Source organism: Macaca nemestrina, chromosome 17 (assembly GCF_043159975.1).
Source record: "Macaca nemestrina isolate mMacNem1 chromosome 17, mMacNem.hap1, whole genome shotgun sequence".
In the NCBI taxonomy this organism is placed as follows: domain Eukaryota; kingdom Metazoa; phylum Chordata; class Mammalia; order Primates; family Cercopithecidae; genus Macaca; species Macaca nemestrina.
This window is the reverse complement of record NC_092141.1, coordinates 9,223,087-9,245,711: the sequence shown is the minus strand read 5'-3', so window position 1 is coordinate 9,245,711 and position 22,625 is coordinate 9,223,087. Positions and strand designations below refer to the sequence as shown.

Below are 22,625 nucleotides of genomic sequence, written 5' to 3'. Positions count from 1 at the left end.
TACTTTCAAAAATGACACAGGGCCCAGGTGGGCTAACTCTAGCAAACCTTCAAGGACCAGCTATTTCTCATGTTACTTAAACTATTCCAGAGCATAAAATAGAATGGAAACTTCCCACTTCATTTTATAAGGTTAAAACAGCCTTAATACAAAAGGCAATAGAAAGTGAGAAAAGTTCAGATAAATCTCACTTTTTTTTTTTTTTTTTTTTGAGACGGAGTCTTGCACTGTCACCCAGGCTAGAGTGCAGTGGCACGATCTCGCCTCACTGCAACCTCCGCCTCCTGGATTCAAGTGATTCTCCTGCCTCAGCCTCCTGAGTAGCTGGGACCACAGGCACACGCCATCACACCCAGCTAATTTTTGTATTTTTACGGAGATGGGGTTTCACCATGGTGGTCAGGATGGTCTTGAACTCCTGACCTTGTGATCTGCCCACCTCGGCCTCCCAAAGTGCTGGGATTACAGGCGTGAGCCACCAAGCCCGGCCTCACATTTTTTTTTGAGGGACAGAGTTTCACTATGTTGTGGAGTACAGTGGCTATTCACAGGTGCAATCATAGTGCATTACAGCCTCAAACCCCTCACTCATGCAATCCTCCTGCTTCAGCCTCTCAAGAACTGAGACTAATGAGGCGTGCCATCACACCCAGCCCAAATCTCACTTTTGAATACAGGCATAAAAATCCAAAATAAAATGTTAGTAAAGAATAACACATCACCAAATAGATACATTCCAAGAATACTGGAACATTTCAAACTTAGGAAATCACACAACCACAAGAAGATACTCCTTCACACCCTCCAGAATGGCTATAATCAAAGTGATAGATAGTAAGTGTTTTCAAGGGTGTGCAGAAACTAGGATCCTCATATGTTGCTGGTGGGTTCTAGGGTCCTAGGATATATTAAATAAAACAGTACAACTGCCGGAAAACCAATCTGGCAGTTCTTCAAAAAGTTAAACACAGAGTTAGTTTTTTTTTTTTTTTTTTTTTTTTTTTTGAGACAGAGTCCCACTCTGTCGCCCAGGCTGTAGTACAGTGGCCTGATCTCAGCTCACAGCAACCTCCACCTCCCGCGTTCAAGCGATTCTTGTGCCTCAGCCTCCCAAGTGGCTGGGACTACAGGTGTGTACCACCACACCCGGCTAATTTTTATATTTTTAGTAGAGATGAGGTTTCACCACGTTGGCTAGGCTGGTCTCGAACTCCTGACCTCAAGTGATCCACCGGCCTCGGCCTCCCAAAGTGCTGGGATTACAGGCATGAGCCACCACAGCTGGCTGAGTTAGTTGTCTTATAACCCAGCAATTCTACTGCTAGGTGGATACCCCAGAGAAAGCAGATGTCCACACAAAAACCTGTACACCAATGCTCATTGCAGCATTATTCATAAGAGCCAAAAAATGGACACAACTCAAATGTCCATCAACTGACGAATGAATCAAAATTTGATATGTTTACATAATGGAATTCAGCTATTAAAAGGAAATGAAATACTGATATAACATGGATGAACCACGAAAACATTACGTTAATTGAAAGACGTCAGTCACAAAAGGCCATATATTACATGATTCTATTTATATGAAATGTCCAGAATAGGCAAATCTGTAAAGATCAAAAGCCTACTTAGGGTGTGGGTGCAGATCAGGGTGAGGGATGGGAAGTGACTGCTAATTGGTAGAAAGCTCCTTTTGGGGATGACAGAAATGTTCTAGGATTAATTTTAGTTATGGTTGTACCATCGATGAACATACTAAAAACCACTTTCCATGGGTGAATTGTATGGCATGTGAATTGTATCTCAGAAATCAATTAAAGAAATTCATTACATTAATAGTCAAGGTAGAAAAATGATATGATCATTTTGATTAATATCTAAACAATTAACATTCCACATATTCTTGAATTATTTTTTAAAAAAGAGCATACTTTGGGAGGCTCAGGCAGGAGGATCACTTGGACCTAGGAGTTTAAGATCAGCCTGGGCAACATAGCAAGACCTTGTCTCTACAAAAATTTCTTTAAAAAATTAGCTGGGGCTGGGCACAGTGGCTCACGCCTGTAATCCTAGCACTTTGGGAGGCTGAGGCAGGCAGATCATGAGGTCAGAAGATCGAGACCATCCTGGCTAACACGGTGAAACCCCATCTCTACTAAAAATACAGAAAATTAGGCAGGCGTGGTGGCGGGCACCTGTGGTCCCCGCCACTTGGGAGGCTGAGGCAGGAGAATGGCATGAACCCGGGAGGCAGAGCTTGCAGTGAGCCAAGATCGTGCCACTGCACTCCAGGCTGGGCGACAGAGTGAGACTCTGTCTCAAAAAATAAAAATAAAAATAAAAATAAATAAAAAATTAGCTAGGCATGGTGCACACCCATAGTCCCAGCTACTCAAGAGTCTGAGGTAGGAGGATTGCTTTAGCCCAGGAGGTTGAGGCTGCAATGAGCTATGATTGATCATGCTACTGCACTCCAGCCTGGGCAACCAATCAAGATCCTATCTCTCCAAAAAAAAAAAAAAAAAAAAAAAGGTAAGAAAGAGCAACCCTCGCAATAAATCAGGAATAGAGGTCTCTCCATTGAGTACAATAAAGAACATCCATATGAAACTAGCAACAAACAACATATTTAACAATGAAACTCTAGAAATGTGCTCACTTAAATCAGTAGCAATACAAGAGTACATCTTACCATTATTATATATACGATTACTTTGAAGTTCTATCCAATGCAGTAAGACAAGAAAAATAGACAGTACAAGTATTGGAAAAGAAGGGCTAAAATATTCATATATACAGGTGAAGTCAAGAGAAACTGAAACAATGTGAGAACGAATCTAAAAAGAGTTCAGTAAAGCTGAAGGTTGCAAAATACTTACATAAAAATGTATATATAGTGCTTAACTTTTCTATACATTGTAATACCCACTTAGAAAATAAAATGAGAAGGAAAAAATTCCTTTCATAATAGTAATCAAAATTATAAATATATAGAAGTAAACTGTTCTGAAAAAATGTGTGATGCCAATATAAAGAAATTTATAAACCTTACTGAATAGCATAAAAGAAGACATAAAGAAATGTAGATGTTCTATACTTCCGAATTGTAAGACTTAAAATTGGAAGGGTATCTACCACACATCTATTGGAATGGCTAAAATTTATAAAAGATCAGCCACATCAAATGCTAATGAGGAAGTTGACTAGAGAAACTAGAACTCTCATACACTGCAGATATAAATGTAAAGTGGTACAACCATTTTGGAAAACAGTTTGACAGTTTATTAAAAAGTTAGACCTACACCTACTGTATCATCCAGCCAATCCACTCTTAGGTATTTGCCCAAGACAGATGAAAGTGTATGTCTACGCAAAGACTTCTAAAAGAACGTTCACAGATGCTTTATCTGTAATAGCCAAAAACCAGAAACAAGCTAAATGTCCATCAGCAGGTGAATGGACAAATTGTGGTATAGCCATAAAATGAATACTCCCCAGAAATAAAAAGGATTGAACTATTAATGCACTTAACATGACGGATGAATAAATAACCCAACTAAGCATGGAAGGTGAAAGAAACCAGACCATACATACTGTATGATTCCATTTATACAAAACTCTAGAAAGGGCAAACAGATATATAATGACAGAAGGCACCATGATAGAAAGGGGCAAGAGGGATTACCAAGAAACAGTAGGAAACATTTTGGGCTGATGGATATGTTATTTGTCTTTATTGTGGTGATGGTTTCATAGGTGTATACATAAGTCAAACTTATCAAATTCTACTTTTTATATATGTGCAATTTATTGAACCACAATTATATCTCAATAAATCTGTAAAAAAAATCATCTGGAAGAATCAAAGAGAAACACATATGTACAATTCATGATTTTGACCAGACTTAGAACCTACTTTTTTGATATCCTAAAAGCCCTAATGGGTACATTTAAATAATTGAATCACTACATACAACAGATATGTTGATACAGTTACAATGTTTTCAACTATCACCAAGTTCATTTTAATAACGTTGTCAAATTACTAATGGCATTTGTACTGAAACTTGACAAACTCATCTAAAGCAATAAATAAATATATAAACAAACAAGCAAGCAAGAATAGCAATGAGAATAAGTGAAAATGAACAGATGAATAATGAGTGAATACTGAACCTACCAGATACTGAAATATCCAAATAGATAGGAAGTGGCAGGAAAACAGATTTGTGAAACAAAATGGAAAAATCCAGAGAACAGATCCAAGTTTACATAATACTTAAGCATTTAATAAATATGGCATCTCAAATCAGTGACAAAAAATTATGTTTCTCAATAGTTGTCACTGAATAACTGGCTAAATATTTGATGAAAAAAACGGATATCCTTACCTCACACCATATGTCACGATTAATTCCAGATGTGTGAAAGATTAAAATATATGACTTCGAGTTCTGGCAACAAGGTGGACTGAGGTAATGCAGAACCCCTACCCCTGCAAGCATCTAGAAATACTAGATGAAATGTAAGTTTAAAAAATATTTAATGAATAGCAGATCTCATAAGAAATAAAAGGAAATCCCCAGGTGCTAGAGGAAAGAAAAATCTGAAAGCCAAAGTGTTAAGAGAAACCCTGAGACCCCAGTGATCGTGAAGTGTGTGGGAGGAGGGAGGGAACAGCAGGGAGGACAGAGAAAGGGAAAAGACAGACTGATTATTAGACCTGGAAACAAGCTTTAATGCCCTGAGCTTAGGTTTTAGCACCCACACACAGACTGGAGATGAGGCCTCAGGTCTTACAAGCCCAGGAGTTGCAAATGGGACCCCTGCTTTCTTTATCAAATATTTAATGAGCACCTACTTATGCCAGGCCCCCTGTGAACAAAAGAGAATTCTTGGTCTTATGTACCTTAACATTCCAACAAGTGATAGAAAGGAACAAATGGGAGGAGGGGAAAACAGTTAATAACATAATAAATAAGTAAATTAAATAGTGTGTTAGGTGGTATGAGTGTTATGGGGAAAAGCAGTTAGTAGGGGAGGATAAGGGTGATCTCGGGGTGTGTGTGTGTGTGTGTGTGTGAGAGAGAGAGAGAGACAGAGGAGAGAGAGAGAGGAGAGAGAAAGAAAGAGACAGAGAGAGAGAGAATCAGATAGACACAAATAGGGGAGCTGTTTGCATTATAATTAGAATAGTCTGGGTAAGCCTCACTGAAATGATATTTGACCAAAGACTTGAAGGAACCTATGGAGTCATCTATTTGCATATCTGGCCCAGATTTGCATATCTCAAGCCCAGAGTCAGCTGCTGTACCAGGGCTACAAGATGTGTACCCACTAACAGCAAGGAGGCCTGGGTGCTGGAACGGAGTGAGTGAGCAGGAAAGTGCTAGGAGATGAGAATAGACAGGAAGCAGGGGCCAGACCACACAGGGCTTTGCAACCATTGTAAGTGTTCTGGGTGTTCCTCTGGGTGAACAGGGAACTAATACACAGGCAGTTACCTCTGGTTGCTGTGTTAAGAAGAGACCAGGGAGGTTGAGGGACAAAGATAAAGGAAAGGAGACCAGTCAGGAAACTGCGGCTGTAATTGCAGTGGCAAAAAAACCTGGACCTTCCAAATGCCCCCTGGGTCAAAAGGGGACGAAGAATCTTTGTCCATCAGGCTAAGGTGACAGCAAAAGTTTGTCTCTACCCAGAGCTCTGGGTAAAGGGAGAAAAAGCCCTCAGTGAGGGAGAAAAATAAACTCCAGGCCTGGGAAGGTTTAAAGGCCAAGTACATACTCCTCATTTGGTAAAATAATTTTCAAGATGATTAATTAATGGAAAATTTGGTCCTAGTCCAGTGATACCTCTAGAATGTCTGGCAGAATTAATGCAAAATCATATGGATAGGGGCATTTCCATAACTAACAGCAGTGGGATTTCCACGAAATCCCAAATAAAGATAAGCTCACAGTCAGAAAGTACAAAACACATAAGCAAATCATTCACCATGAGCAAAGGTCAGCAGACAAAACAAGCGAGAGGATCAGTATCCCCAAGAAGTTGAGATCATCCATCAAACTAACAAAGACTACAGGATAAGTTATGTTTAAGACTATTTACAAGGAAATAAAGCTGAGCAAAAGAAACCAGATATTGAAGAGAATATACAGTATGATTTCAATTATATAAAGTTCAAAAATAGGCATATTAAATCTATTGTGTTAGAAGTCAAATGGTGGTTACCCTGGGGGCTTGGTGGTTGGGAGGAGCCTTCTGGAAATATTGTATTTCTTCATGTTAGTGCTAGACACAGAGGTGAGCTCACTTTGTGAAAATTCATACACCTGAGCATTCATGATTTAAAGAGAGAAGACCAGCTAGCCAACACACTGGAAGGAAAAGAAGGGATAGTCCCATGTCCCCATCCCTGCAAGTGGAAGAGCTGGAGAGTGGGAGGTGGGGAAATTGTCAGTAGGGTTGGAGGGTAGGTCCAAGTGAGGTCCTCCAGTTAGAGCCTGAGCAGTCTTTTGAGGGAACCCCAGTGGAGGGGTAGGGTTGGAAAATGTATAATTCAAGTTACAGAGTTGCTTCTGGTTCTGCAGGGAATGGGGTTAGGTGGTTAAGGAAAGACTGAAGAAGTCCTCAGGAAAGCAGTATATTCCACTTGACCTATAGAATATCATTACATGACCTTTGTAACCCAACCCCTCGTTTTACAGGAGAGAACTGAGGCCCAGAGAAATAAAGAGACTTGTACAAAGTCACCTTTGCTTCCCCGTATTATTAGTTTTCCTGACAGGGAGTATGTAGATTAAAGATAAGTGGCAGGCCAAGCAGGTGACTCATGCCTGTAATCTAAGCATTCTGAGAGGCTGAGGCAGGAGGATTGCTTGTGCCCAGGAGTTCAAGGCTGCAGTGAGACGTGATCGCACCACTGTACTCTAACCTGGATGACAGAACGAGACCCTGTCTCTACAAAAAAAAAAAAAAGATAAGAGACGACCTGGCCCAGTGGTGAAAAGCAAGCTTCGAGAGCTGCACTGCCTGGATTCTAATTACAGTTCTGCCATCTGCTAGCTGTGTGACCTCAGACACCTTACCTAACCTCCATGTGACACAGTTTCTTTGCCTGTAAAATTGTATACAGATATAAATTTGTACAACCACTTTCCACTAAATAGCGAATTTAACCACTGTCTATCAAAGCTGAACAGGTCAGCCATGGTGGCTCACACCTGTAATCCCAACACTCGGGGAGTCTGAGAGGGAAGGATCCCTTGAGCCCAAGAATTCAAGACCAGCCTGGGTAACATAGCGAGACCCCCGTCTCTACAAATAGTTTTTTTCTTTTTTGAGACAGAGTCTTGCTCCATTGCTCAGGCTGGAGTGGAGTGGCACCATCTTGGCTCACTGCAAACTCCGCCTCCCAGGTTCAAGCAATTCTCATGCCTCAGCCTCCTAAGTAGCTGGAATTATAGGTGCACGGCACCATACCCGGCTAATTTTTGTATTTTTAGTAGAGATGGGGTTTCAACATGTTGGCCAGGCTGGTCTTGAACTCCTGACCTCAGTGATCCGCCTGTCTCAGCCTCCCAAAGTCCTGGAATTACAGGCATGATCCACCATGCCCAACCCTCTACAAATAATGTTTTAAAAATAGCCAAGTGTGGTGATGTGCACCTGTGATCCCAACTACCCAGGAGGCTGAGGCAGGAGGATCACCTGAGCTCAGGAAGCTGGATGACAGGAGGCTGGGTGACAGAGATCTTGTCTCAAAAAATGTTATAAATAAAAGTGGGCCGGGCACGGTGGCTCAGCCCTGTAATCTCAGCACTTTGGGAGGCCGAAGCGGGTGGATCACAAGGTCAGGAGATCGAGACCATCCTGGCTAACATGGTGAAATCCTGTCTCTACTAAAAATACAAAAAACAAAAATTAGCCAGGCATGGTGGCGGGCGCCTGTAGTCCCAGCTACTCGGGAGGCTGAGGCAGGAGAATGGTGTGAACCCGGGAGGCGGAGCTTGCAGTGAGCCAAGATCGCGCTACTGCACTCCAGCCTGGACGACAGAGCAAGACTCCATCTCAAAATAAATAAATAAATAAATAAATAAATAAATATTAAAAAAAATAAAAGTGAAACTGAACAGATGCCCAAACCCTAGGACCCAGCAATTCCCCTTCTTGACACACACCCAGTAGAAGTGCATTCAGATGTGCATCAAAAGACATGGACAAGTATGGTCACAGCAGTGCTACTGTTAATAGCCAAAACCTGGGAACAGCCCAAATGCCTGCCCTAAGTGCAGTGGAGAAATGCCCTGTGATACATTTATATCACACAATACAGACCAGCAATGGAAGCTAAGAAACTACTACTACACATGGATGAAGACCACAAATGTAACATGGAGCAAAAGAAGCCGGAATATGATTCCATTTATACCAAGTTCAAAAATAATCAAAATCCATGTACGGTGGGCAGGGGGCATGGTAACTGGATGGAAGCACAGGTCAGCTTCTGGGTTGCTGGTATGCTCTTGACGGGGGTGCTGGTTATGCAAGTGTGTACATATCATGAATAGTCTTTGCACTGGACACATAATTCATGGGATTTTCTTTACATGTGTTACACTACAATAAAGAAGTTTACTTAAGAATAACAAGGCCAGGCGCCGGTGGCTCACGCCTGTAATCCCAGCACTTTGGGAGGCCGAGGCGGGCGGATCACCTGAGGTCAGGAGTTCGAGACCAGCCTGGCCAACATGGCGAAACCCCGTCTCTACTAAAAATACAAAAATCAGCTGGGCATGGTGGTGCACGCCTGTAATCTCAGCTACTCGGGAGGCTGAGGCAGGAGAATCTCTTGAACCTGGGAGGCGGAGGTTGTAGTGAGCTGAGATCGTACCACTGCACTCCAGCCTGGGTGACAGAGCAAGACTCCGATTAAAAAAAAAAAAAAAAGAATAACGAGCCCTGATAGAGCTATTATGAGGATTAAATGAGGTAATACGTATAAACAGCTTAGAACTGTGCATAAATCTCACTAATAAAGGCTATCTCACTTCGATGAAGGCTATCGAAATGTGTGCTGATAAAATCCCAAGGTGTAAGATCAGAACCCTACCTCTGGGTCTCCTTCCTGTAACCCTCCTCTGAGCCCTCTTTCAAGGCAGAACACCAGGCTCCTCACAATCCCCACCCCACCCAATCTATCAAGGTAGTCTTGAGGTGAGCCCCAGGACACCAAGGCATCAAAGGCATAGACAGCTTAAGTAACTTACCCAAATCCACACTCCTGGTGGAACTGGAATTTAAACCCAGCCAGTCTGAAGTTCTCTCACCATTGCCCTAATACATGTATCTTGGTATTTCACACTTTAGTAGATAGAATGTTCTGCTCTCTGATCTTGACTTAAAACTAAGTAACTTTCTTTTTTTTTTTTTTTGAGCCAGAGTTTCACTCTTGTTGCCCAGGCTGGAGTGCAATGGTGTGATCTCTGCTCACTGCAATCTCCGCCTCCCGGATTCAAGTAATTCTCCTGCCTCAGCCTCCCGAGTAGCTGGGATTACAGGCATGTGCTACCATGCCCAGCTAATTTTGTATTTTTAGTAGAGATGGGGTTTCTCCATGTTGGTCAGGCTGGTCTCAAACTCCCAACCTCAGGTGATCCGCCTGCCTGAGCCTCCCAAAGTGCTGGGATTACAGGAGTGAACCACCATGCCCGGCCAACTAAGTATTTTCTTTTTTTATTTTTGTAGAGACGGGAGTCTCACTATGCTGCCCAGTCAAACTCCCAGGCTCAAGCAATCCTCCTGCCTCAGCCTCCCAAAGTGCTGGGATTACTGGTGTGAGCTACGGTGCCTGGCCAGAACTAAGTACTTTCTACAGATCAGGAAAATCGCAACTTGACTTTCACTTACACGTGGCTCATTTCTTCTGCAGACATCTTCAATTAAAACAAACAAACAAAAAAAACAGCTCTCTACCCCTCGCTCAAACAATAAACTGAGGTAAGAAATAGGACTGCTCAGCCCCATTCTTCTCTAGCATTTCCGGGTACCAGGATGCAAGTCTGCCCAAAAACATGGTTTAAGAAGGATTGGGCCGGGTGCAGTGGCTCATGCCTATAATCCCAGCACTTTGGGAGGCTGAGGTGGATCACCTAAGGTCAGGAGTTCGAGACCAGCCTGGGTAACATGGTGAAACCCGTTCTACTAAAAAAAAAAAAAAAAAAAAAAAAACTAGCCAGGCGTGATGGTGGGCACCTGTAATCCCAGCTACTCAGGAGGCTGAGGCAGAAGAATCACTCGAACCCAGGAGACGGAGGTTGCAGTGAGCTGACACAGTGCCACTGCACTCCAGCCTTGACGATAGAGTGAGATTCTGACAAAAAAAGAAAAAAAAAAAGAAGGAGTGATTTCTGTGGATTGGAGCGAGAAGCAATTTCCTTTCTCATGGCAGCTCAGAAGGCCAAGCACTTTCTCACCGTGAATTCTCTCCCGGTTCTGAACTACAGAGTGAGACAGGGCTGGGTGTGGGAATAAAGAGTTGGCTGAGATCGACCTGCCCACCTCTGAGGTCTGGCTTCGGGAAGAGGAAAACAAGCTGGCCAAAGGGCTGAGGGCAGGGGGGACGGCCGTGTCCAACAGCTCTGCGCTGGGGCCGCCCAATCCAAAGGTACTTTCATGTTTCAGATGCCAAATTCTGTATCTGTAAACACAATGTGTTTTCTTTTTCATGCTGGGATTGGAACTATTCTTGTTCGGCACTTTCTGCACCAGCCCAAACGTAAGCAGAGCACTGAGGGCAGTGGTTTGTGACAGAGATGAGTCCTTGTCCCGCAATACCACACAGACGTGGTTCTGAGTGGAAGGAAGGACCTTCAGGTGTGAGAAGCCCCAGGAAGCCTCAGGCACCAGGGTCCTGGCCCAGGTTGGGGCATAATTTCTTTTGAGTGTAGGGGTAGTGATAAGCTTTTGTTTCAAAATCCAAGGCAGTTCTGGAGGCCTTGCCCAGAAACGTCAGGGCGGACATTCCAGGGGGCACCCCTCTTTTCAGGGAACCATGGTCTCTCCAATTCTTGGCATGGGAGAAAACAAAAACACTACAACAGAACAAATGCAGAAGGAAAATGTGATGTGGACTAAAATCCAATCCTTCCATGGTACAGGAGCCAAATCCAAAATGCGCTTCCTCTCAAGACCCTCGGCCCCTCCCTGCGCCCCAGACACTCAGCAAAATGCCTCACTCGGGGCACCCACCCGCGTTCAGGGTTAGCGCAAGTGGACACATCTTCACCTTCTCACGTGCACAGCCTCCTCGACGGAAACATATTTCACCTGCAGGGAGGGCATCCCCTTTACATTTCTTTTCTTTTTTTTTGTTTTGTTTTTGAGATACCGTATCGCCCAGGCTGGAGTGCAGTGGCATGATCTCGACTCACTGCAATCTCAGCCTCCCGGGTTCAAGAGATTCTCCTGCCTCAGCCTCCGAGTAGCTAGGATTACAGGTGTGGGCCATCATGCCAGGCTAGTTTTGTTTTTGTGTTTGTATTTTTAGTAGAGATGGAGTTTCACCATGTTGGCCAGGCTGGTCTCGAACTCCCAACCTCCAATGATCTGCCTGCTTCAACCTCCCAAAGTGCTAGGATTACAGATGTGAGCCACTGCGCCTGGTCTACTTTACATTTCCTTACATGCCCAGACCAAACAGAGCCACCTGAACAGTAAACGCTCCAGAAATGTCCATGTATACAAAGCACTTCTCTGTCTGCAGGTTGGAGAAGGGAAAGGGGAAGGTCTTCAGAAGGGGACCAAAAATGGCTGGCAAATAGCTTTCAGTTCATGGGCTAATTCTGCCTAATGAGTTAGTTATATTGAGGAGTCTAATATTATAAGATCATTTCTGGACTTCGGAGGAAAGCATGCTGCAATTGATTGCCAACGTCTGCCCTGGTTTTAGAATGCGGGAGTGGTGGTGCATTTATTTGCTGGGTAGTCACCACGGCCACCCCAAGCAGAAACAGACGAAATCAGAAGCCCTGACAATGGCAATCAAGCAGGCAGGAAGTGTCCCTCACTTGGGGACTTCAAATATGGAATGCAGCACAGCATACAGGCCCTCAGGAAACTCAGAGGTCTATCTCATTTCCTTATATAGGACTCAGTTATTTAAAGCCAGCCCCTTTACAGGTCCCTGTAGTCCTCCAGATTGTCTTACTTAAGTGTGGAGTCTCTGGAATGTGTGAAAATTGGACACGACAACCAATAATCTCTCTTATCTTTAGGCAGAAAAAGACGCGGGAAAAATCTAGGAAATCTAGCAATAGCACCAGCCAGGAGGGGGCACGGATGGGCCCCCAACTAAAATATGACCATGTGCACAGAGAGCTGAGACCTCACATAGGCCAGTCCTGAATCCTCCAGGGAGACAGACTTCTAGCACCTTCCTCATCAAGGCACTAGCTGAGTTGGGAAGTGAACTGGAGTGTTACTTTCTGCTTTTAAAGTTCTCACCCAACAAATCTACTTGAACCCTTTAAATAACCCAGAGGTCTACTATGCTTACAGAACCATCTTTCTTCTTTTTTTTTCTTTTCTTTTTTTTCTGAGTCTTGCTCTGTCACCCAGGCTGGAGTGCAGTGGTGCGATCTCGGCTCACTGCAACCTCTGCCTCTCGGGTTCAAGCAATTCTCCTGCCTCAGCCTCCCAAGTAGCTGGGATTACAGGCACACACCACCACGCCTAATTTTTGTATTTTTAGTAGAGAAGCGGTTTCACCATGTTGGTCAGGCTGGTCTCGAACTTCTGATCTCATGATCCACCCGCCTCGGCCTCCCAAAGTGCTGGGTTTACAGGTGTGAGCTACTGCACCCAACCACAGAATCATCTTTCCTCTAGGTCTTCTTCACATGCACCAGTGCACTGCAGTGTGAATTCATTTCACCCTAACTGTAGTTAGTACACTAATCCCAATGACAGAAGGACGGGGGATTGCTGGGGGTGGCCCAGACACAGGCAAGGATGGAGCACAGCTTTCTATTGCTTGGCAGTACTCCTAAACCATAGGTACCCTTTTCCCCCTTGGAGGGTATCTTCCTTCGTGCTCTGAGTGCCAGCAGCTGCCTCTGATAGAACTGTCCATTGTGGAAGAGGCTTGGGGCAGGAACTTAAGCTCTGGGAGAAAAAGAAACGGGTCTGATGGGAGACATTCTGCCTCTCATCAATCACATGACCACAGTCCCTTCTCTCCATCAGAGGGGAGAACTGGCACAAAATAATGTATTTGAGGCTGAATACACACCTAGCCAAGGCCTCCCGGGAGCTGGGGATGAAGAGGGAGCCATATCTCCATAGGCAAAGACTGACAATTGGAATGGGTCTCTGCCTTTTGACAAGGGGGGAAATTCACATAAATTGTGTAACTTTTTTTTTTTTTTTTTTTTTTTGAGACGGAATCTCGCTCTGTTGCCAGGCTAGAGTGCAGTGGGGCAATCTCAGCTCATCGCAACCTCCGAGTCCCTGGTTCAAGCGATTCTCCTGACTCAGCCTCCCCAAGTAGCTGGGATTACAGGCACGCGCCACCACACCCAGCTAATTTTTGTATTTTTAGTAGATACGGGATTTCACCATGTTGGCCAGGATGGCCTCCATCTTCTGATCTCACAATCTGCCCATCTCGGCCTCCCAAAGTGTGGGATTACAGGCGTGAGCCACCGTGCCCAACCAATGATGTAACTTTTAAAAGGCAAATTAAAATCTACTTCTTACTTTACAACAGAGATCCATTTTTGGAGTAAGGAGGCAAGAATGCAATACTGAACTCACTAAGTTGTGCTACACAAGTCAAACCTCATGAGAGCAGATAGCTTTGAGGTAAACGTTCATGTCCAGAGGACTGGCCCAGGCAGCTCACTTTCTTTCAAGCACTATTCAGAACAACCGTCCCTCCGAGTTGGCTATAATAGGACACGGCTTTTATGTGATCAGGCTTCCAAACAAACGCTCCCAATACCCCCTGCTCTCTCTGTATGCAACAGTGTCACAGAATAAGCCAAGATGTGCCCTGCAGACTTATCCACACTTAGTCCCGTTTGTGTAAAAGCTGCCCTTTGGTGGCCAGGACGTCTGTTTTTGAAAAGCTTCCATTCCTTGTGGCAATCTGATTAATTGAAACAAAGCACAGATAAAGCACCTAGGACAATGCCTGGCACTCAGTAGGAGTTTGTGGTCTGTCTTCAGGACGCAACCCCACAACCACCTTCGACGGACATTTTAAACTCCGCAGCTCCCAGGCCACCCAGACCAACACCATGCCTTCTGAGCCTGCAGAGACCACAAGGGCTTCCAGACGACAGGCAAAATGCTGTGGGCTGCTCTACAAGTATTAGGCTTAAGTCCTGAGCATTTCAAAAGCCCTCCGAGACCTCCCGTCTCCCTATAATGAAAGGCACTGCAGAAACCCAAGGTATGATTAACACTTTTGAAAGGATGAAAAAAAAAAAATCCTGGCTCACAAAATATCCGTATTTGTGCATCCGTAGATAAGGCTGTTTTATAATCCAGTTCCCCAGAGAGTCATTTATTTTGGTAAAGGCGGTGTGCATCGCAGACATGGTAGAAGCCATCAAGATAACATGAGCAACAATCCAGTGGACTTTTGAAGTGTAAACATAAAAGTCTATTAAGAATACAATGTTGGTTTAATCCCAAGACAAAAAATTTACTTAATGAAAAGCACAACTCATCTCAAGAAGGAAATATCGATAGCAGCTGTGAGCAGAAAACGAGGGGATTCCTTCCTGGGAACATCTGAATTTCAACCCACTGCCTTTCCAATATTTACTCTGGACATAAAGTCTCAAATACTTTTCCGAGGATCTCATTTTTCTACAGGAGGAGGAGGTCAGAGAGAAGACTGGGCAGGGCTAACAGAGAGCGCAGCAGAGCCTGGAAACACGCAGACCCACCCCAGAAGGTTTCCCTGACAAACCTGTCTCCCCACTCTGGGTGGACCAGGGAGCGGCCTCCTTGCCTGGAGGTCCCCGGTCACCAGGTGCTAATGAGGACCCCAGCAGAGAACCTCACTCACGACAGCCCTGTGCCACTGACTCATGTCAACTGTACCTAGCAGCACCACACCAGTGGCCGGGACACACCATCCCCCATCCACCTCCTCTCTTTGGCAACAATACTTTTAGCCACTTCCTGGATTTTTTCAATACATTCTGGTGAAGCAAAGGGATGGTGAACACTAGGGTAAAAAGAGAAGGCCTTCTTTTTTTTTTTTTTTTTTTTTTGCAGACAGAGTCTCACCAGGGCTGGAGTGCAGTGGCACAATCTCAGCTCACTGCAACCTCCGCCTCCTAGATTCAAGCGATTCTCCTGCCTCAGCCTCCCTAGTAGCTAGGATTACAGGCACCCGCCACTACGCCCAGCTAATTTTTTGTATTTTTAGTAGAGACCGGGCTTCACCATGTTGGCCAGGCTGGCCAGCTTCACCACCTTTGAGGGAGATCACAGGCCCTGAAATCAAGAAAGACTAGGCCATCAGCAACACCTGTGGATGTCAAGAACCCCCAGGAAAGTATCTAAACCCTCTTATTTCATAGTCCCAGCTCCCAGCTCCCAGCTCCCAGCAGGCCTGATGGCTAAAAGAAAACTTCTTATATACAACTTCATGTTAAGTATGTATGAATATAATATAACAAAATGTAATAAATATAATGTGATGTAAAATATATAATGCAACACAACTAGGGAACCATGCCCAGTTCTAGCAAGAAGTAATAGGTGTGCCAGCTCTTCTCCTACACAGGGATGTATCGCTGCCATTCATTCATTCATCCATTCTTCCATCCACCCATCCATTCATTCTATGGCAAAGCAGCACAGTGGATGCAACAAAGCAAAGCACAAACGTCAGGCTGGAGTCCCAGCTCCACCATCCAGTAGCTCTGTGACTTTGGGTAAACCATCTAATGTCTCTAGGCCATGGTTTCCTCATCTCTAAAAGAAATACAATCACAGTCCCTATAATTAATATAGTCACAGTGATTAAATGTCTAAATTAATGTGAGTGCTTGGCAAAGAATAAGTCCTCCAAGGTTAATCATAATGACAATAATCATAATAATTACTATAACTATTGAAAACGTTCACTCATCTATAGCTATGTGCCAGGCTCTGGACTAAGCAGCAAATAATTTTAGCCTTCTGATTTTTGCAAGAATCTTTAGTGGGGCATCAGATTTCTCACAGCAACACCTCCAATATAACCTCCCTCTCTTGCCAGGGATGAATGAGGGTGGACGGAAGCACCAGAGCTATTGACAGCATGAGGACATGCCCCCGATCCCCAACCCAAAGCTATGTTTAAACAATTACGAGCATTATGTTGCGGGTACCTACGACTATAAGAGGCCAACCCAGCACGGTGCTTGTCTTGCAGAGACATCTTCCACGTGGGTTTTGGGTTACAGCTGGGCAATGCAACGCCATAGAGTGAGTCGCAAAACAAGTTTTCATAAGCTCAAGCCAGGCACGGGCTCATGCTGACAACTCCACAGTAAGATTAAACAGCATGCTTCGTCAGGCACTAAATGCTAACACAGCTCCGACGTCAGGGGGACAATGATTAAAACTGATGTCAATAATTTATGAAACACAATATGGTCTTCAGATGCTCTTTTGAAAAAAGGGAAGGGCAGGGAGGGGGGAAAGGGGCCTAGCAACCCAGGTGGTTTAAAACTGTTCATGCATTTTGCCTTGAATGTACACACACCCCCACCATGCATGGGTACTTCTTTACACAATGAATGTGAATGCACATGTGTATAAAAGCATGTGAACACTGCCGATACATATGGGCGGAAGACAGTATTTAGTTATTCCACTGAGAGCTGTCAAGGCTGTAACGTTATACATAGTCTTGTCTTCCATATTGTTTTGAGGGTTGTTTCTTCCCCCCCTCCGGAAGAAATCCAAAATTGCATTTAAAATATAACTGGGCTTTACGGAAGTTCACATTTTATTCCATAGGGAGCTTGACTTTGAAACAACACCAAAAAGAAAACTGGACCAAAGAAAACATACAGACATGTGCATTTCTTAGTCATCTATAAGGACCATGGCCCTAGGTGGAAGGACTGTTCAGTCAAATGATAATATTGGTAACTTGGTAAATGTTAGGGGGTTTTCGTTGTGGGGGGTGGGAGGGCGCAGGGTTAACCTAGGGAAGGTTACCATTTCAATTTATTATAAATCATGTATCATTATTTTATAAAAGCAAAGACCGAATAGCACAGTAATAGGCCCACTGTTATTAAGACTGATTACGGGAATTTAAAAATATATACTTCTTGACTTTGACGTAGTTGTAAATACTCTGGGTAGCTTGGCTTTGTATGTCAACAGTGTGAAATTCACAAGAAGAGATTATGTTGGGAGGAAAATCTGAGCCTCTGATAGTCCAAAGTTACTTTTGAAGGATTTATTAACGCTTTTTCCTAGCACCGTGCCCTTTAGTATCTCAGAACACCTGTCAAATACTAATTCATTCGCATATCTCCACTACAGGGCCTTTTCATAAAATGCTCGACCTTTCATTGTAAATCACCCCTAAATTGTCCTTGCTGTCTTTCTCTTTTACAGAATGATGGAAAAATCACTAAGACTTCAATTAAGACTTTATGGGAACTTCAATCTGATGTTCCCAGCTACATCTACAAGGTATCAGAACATCTATTCAAAAAGGAAACTATAAATAACTTTAACATAGTTCAATTGGCTTTGCTTTTATGAGATGACTGAATAATTGGCAAGATTTAAAGATACTTTAACTGCTGGGACTTAAAATAACTTCAGTAAAACCCAGAAAAATATTGTTAGCCAATCATTTGTCATGTAGATTATGTACTTATTAAGCCTAATTAAACTTTTTGAACAAAAACGGTTACTAATTACATTAGTTAATATGTTGATTGCTCAATTTAGCCAATAAAAAGAAAAAAGGTCAATCCAATTTGTGTGCATAGTTAGTGTTTTGGTCAAGAGACAAAATCCTAAACTGTAGAGATTATTTCAAGGGCATGACCATCATGATAACAAACGCAGGTTACGTGTCCACATCCAAAGTGACAGCAAGACCTGGGGGTGGATGGTGAATCTGAACAATACCAACGCTAAGACAAATCTTCAAGCCAGTGAAATTTCACCACCGCATCAAGCTTATTCGCCTAAATGTATTCACTTGCATTTGTCCAATTAGACCCTGCTGGTGACAAGACAAAGTTATCTTTCATATGCACATACAAACTAAAACTGATAGCAAAACCCTGGGAATCCCTTTAAATGTCAATAAAGGGCTTTTACGCACAAAGGGAAGAAAAGAAAAGAGGAAGGAGGGGGAAAAGAAGAGATGGGAAAAACCAACATTTCTGAGGGAATTGAGCAGATCAAAGGAATTTTATTCTAGAAGACCACTAAGTCAGAGTGTAACTACTTTCCTCTCTCTCTCTCTCTCTCTCTGCGAAATCTTGAAAAGTGTCTTCAGACTAGTTCTGATCCTTAAAAGAAAGAGGACACACAATTAGGTCTGCAAGAGCAGGACACGAGTGTAAAAATGGAGGCCTCCCGTGCAACAGGAGGCGGGAGGCCCAGCGTCTTCAGACCAGGACGTCTGACTGGGCCTCTGCGGCGACCCGGCCCTCCAAGACATGTTTTCCATTCCCTTGCTCAAAACTCTGCATCCACAGTCATGAGGCACAAACTATTCGACAACAACATGACACAATTAATCAGAACCAGATCTCAAAACGTGTGTTTGTGGGGACCAGCAAACTTTGTAATGTGCCTCAGAGGGCAAAGCAATGGAAGAGCCTCACACTGGCTGTTTGAGATGGGGAGAGGGAGAGGAAAAATCTGTACGTTCATAAAGGATGCACACCCAATGGGACATTTACAGACTAAATAATTTTCACTGAAATAAATGTGGGATTTGGAGCTTTGCTTCCCATACTGAAAAAAGTAAGGCGTAGTCTTGCTATCTCCCCTCACCCTTTTTCTTTCCTTTTTTTCTTTCTTCCTTTTTTTTTTTTTTTTTTTTTTTTCTGGGGAGAAACTGATTCCTGAGAGCTTCTGCAGCAGCGAAGTTGTCCAATTCAGAAGCAGAACGTATCCTTCTTAAGCCTCATTTCTGACCCAGCCGTATTTAGCCGGTTTTGTCAGATTTCTCTTTCAGGAAATGAAACCCTATTTAAACAGTGAGAAGCTGGACCCTTAGTTAATTCAAAACTGTTTAATTTCACCAAAGCCTGAAGCTAACAACAACAACAAAAACCTGGTATACTTTTTTAGACTAAAATTGAATCATTCAAAATCATTACTGAACGCTCCTTGGTAATCGGTAGATAGTAATTAATTGAAATCACATCACTCTTCTTTTGCTAACACAAACACGCTGTTCAAAAGAGAGACAACAAAATAGTTTCAAACCATGAAGACAAATGGAGGGCAGGAATGATACTCGTCGGGCATCGAACTGACCCCAAACCGCAAATAGTTCTTTGCCATCTCCCAAGGGATTTGTAGATGTGGAGTTGGAACTTCCCGGGAACAGGGCCGGGGTCCCCAACCGCGAGCCCAGCTGCAGCCTTGGGAAAGGGGGGTGGGTGGAGGTGAATCACAGCGTCCAAACGAGGGGGAAGGCAATGAATGTTTGCGTTTGGATCCAGGGTCAGCGGAGACCTGTCTGCAAATGTTCTGCCAAACCCCCTCCCAGGAACATTTCTCCTGCTGCTTCTTGGCTTCGCAGAGAGCACTGGGCCCAAATTCGGGCGTCCACCACGAGGGTCACGCGAGCGAGTGAACCTGCTTTCAGCCCTCCCGGGTCCCGGGCATCCGCGAACGCGCCTCCCCCAGTTCCCACGACCCGCGCTCCTAAGAACCCGCCGCTGCGAGGCCCAGCACCTCCTGCCCGCGCCCCCACCCGCCGCCGGCTCCGCCGCCGCACCCCACTCACCCACGCACTCGTTGGCTTCGCGGGCCGTGGCGCGCTGCCAGGGCCGGTCGTAGTGGAAGGGCTTACAGCGGTCGCATTCCGGGCCGGCCGTGTTGTGCCTGCAGTCGCACACCAGGCTGTCGTCGCGGTCGCGCACGCAGCGGGCCGCGTGGCCGTTGCACTTGCACCGGCCGCCCACCTGCAGGTCGGACACCGCGTAGAAGTACGAGTCGCGCGCCAGCTCCGAGTCGTCCTCGTTCTCATCGCCGAACGTGTGCAGGCGGCTGAAGGCCACGCGAATGTCGGTGGCCGTGACCCAGTCCTGCAGCACGGGCGAGTTGTCGAAGTCGTGCGCCGAGGGCCGCCCGTCCAGCGTGCTGAAGGCGATGAGGCCGCCCGAGAGCGGGCGCATGTCGGTGTGCGAGTCGGTGCACACGGCCTCCTGCTCATTCTGCTTGGTGATGGGCGCGCGGTGCGGCCGGTTGTACATCTTGCGGCACTGCGTGGAGTAGAACTGGAAGGGCACCCACGTGCGCCCGTAGTCCATGGACTTGTAGATGGCCATGGACTCGGGCCGCGGCGAGCAGAACTGCAGGCTCACGTAGGTCACTTCGAACTTCTTGCCGAGGGACAGTGTGAGCGTGACGTTGTGCGGGAACTGCAGGTAGTTCTCGGACTGCCAGCACGTCAGGTTGTGCGGGTTGTTGAGGTCGGTGAGGTAGGCGGGTGGGTGCGCCTTCTTGGGGTCGGACGCGTTGCAGAGGTGGCACGAGCGCAGCCGCTCCTCGCCGCGCTCGCTCACCACGCAGTAGCGCGCCGGGGGCCGGCCGCAGGTGCTGGACACGCGCACGTCCTTGCCGAAGGCCGCATTGACAAAGTCCGGGATGCAGCGGCGCGGGTGGCCGTTCTCGTCCGAGCAGGGGTCGGGCTGCGCCGCCTGGCCCGCGAACATGCTGAGCCCGGGCCCGCCGCGCACCGCGCCCACCAGGCACGACACCGCCGCCAGCGCCGCCAGCGCCTCCCACACTGCGCGCATCATGCTGCGTCCAGCTTGCCCCGGCCCTGCTGCGCCGAGGATCGGTCCGCCTGCCGCAGAAGGCGCCTGCGGAGAGAAGAGAGCTGCGCTCAGCCAGCCGGCCCCGCGCCCTCTAGTTCTCGGCGGGGTGGCGAGCGGGGATGCGGCCGAACGCCCGGCTTCCTGGGCACCCACCCCGCAGCCGACTGCCCGCCTCTCTCCCACAAAGTCCCGCGGGCGGCGAAGCCGGGGCCCCCAAGCCCGCACCGCTCGCGCCCCTTCTTCCCCGCCCGGGGGGAGAACGCTCTGCTTCCCCGCCACCGCCGCCTCCACGCCGCCCGAGGGGCATGCCTGAGCCGATCTCACCGTCCGCAGCCAGCCCGCCTCGCACCCCAAGTTTCGGGCGCAGGAGAGCTGGGGGACCCCGACTCTGGACGGCCCGCGTCCCTTCCTCTCGCAGCCCGGGGTCCCTCTCAGATGCCCCCGATCGCGTCCCCACTGGAAAGTCCGCGTTGGGGACTTTACCTCTGGAGGGGGCAAAAGAGAAAGAAAAGTTTGCCTGGCCCCGCCAGGGAGCCCGCGCGCCGGTCGCCGGAGAGCCTCTCGCTCGCTGCTAGCAGGCGCGTCCCGCCTCAGCGCGGGCTTGCCAGCTCCATGCCCGGCGCGGCCGCCGCTGCCCCAGCCCCGGCCCCGGCCCCGCCGCCGCCGCCGCCTCTCTCGCCCGAGTGACTACGCGGCCGCCCGGCTCCCGCCGCTCCCGCCGCGCTCGGAGTGCTGCCCTGCCCGCGCCCCGGGCGCACACACTCACGCTGGCCGGCGCGCACTCACACACACGCGCGCTCGCCCCCGAAGGCTCCGCCGCAGCCGCCGCCGCCGCCACTCGCGCTGGGAGTGAGGGGCGGAGGGGAGCGCGGGGGCGGGGGGCGGGGCCGCCGGGCGGGGCGCCGGCCAATAACGTCCGCGAGCTGCCGCCAGCTCCGAGCAAAGTTTTCACCCCGGGAAAGAAGAAAGTTAAAGAGAACCCGCCCGGGACGCCCGAGAGGGAGAGCACGGGCGGGTGGGAACCCGGGAGCCCGAGAAAGAACAGCAGAGACAAAGAGAAAGCGAGGAGAGAGCCCGGGGAAACCCCGGAGAGGGGGCTGGGCCGGGCCGGGCGCGCACCCCGTGGGGGAGGAGGGGCCGCCGAGGACTGTCAGCCTCGCCCCGGCCCCGCGCCGCCCGGAGAGCCCCGCGCCCGGGGGAGCGCGCGGGCGGGGGGAGGGGGCCACTCTCTCCCTCCGGGTCCCAGCCAAACACATCTGTGTTTGTTTTCTTTGCTGCGCGGAGGTCGGGCATTCCTCTAACCCAGTCTGATGGCCCCGGTGGCACCGCGCACAGGGCCGTGCCCCTGTGGGCACACAGCCCGGGAGCGTGAGGAAGAGGAGGAGGATGTGACCTCTGCCTGCTCTCCATTCTTTCCCGAAGCCCCGGGGGTCCGGCAAGGAGGGGCTGCTCGCCCGCACTCCCACGGATGTCACCGTGCGTGAGCCTGTCTGTCGGGAACGCGGCTTCGTTCTGGCCAAGGGAGCTGTGGTGGGCCGGAGGCTGAAGGGGTACGAAGTCGGCAGCACCTGGACG

General features: G+C 47.2%; 1 protein-coding gene across 1 annotated transcript in view; it reads right to left on the bottom strand.

Moving 5' to 3' along the window:
* Nucleotides 1-21,663, bottom strand: part of LOC105474216 (netrin 1) — a 228,394-nt gene extending 206,731 nt beyond the window's left edge. Inside the window, exons 1-2 of the mRNA XM_011728715.3 lie at nt 21,534-21,663; nt 20,015-21,095 (exon numbers count right to left, since the gene is read on the bottom strand). Of these exons, the coding sequence (XP_011727017.1) occupies nt 20,015-21,032 (1,018 nt within the window). The 5' untranslated portion in view covers nt 21,033-21,095; nt 21,534-21,663. The remainder of the gene's footprint in view (nt 1-20,014; nt 21,096-21,533) is intronic.
* Between the last annotated feature and the right edge of the window lie 962 nt (nt 21,664-22,625).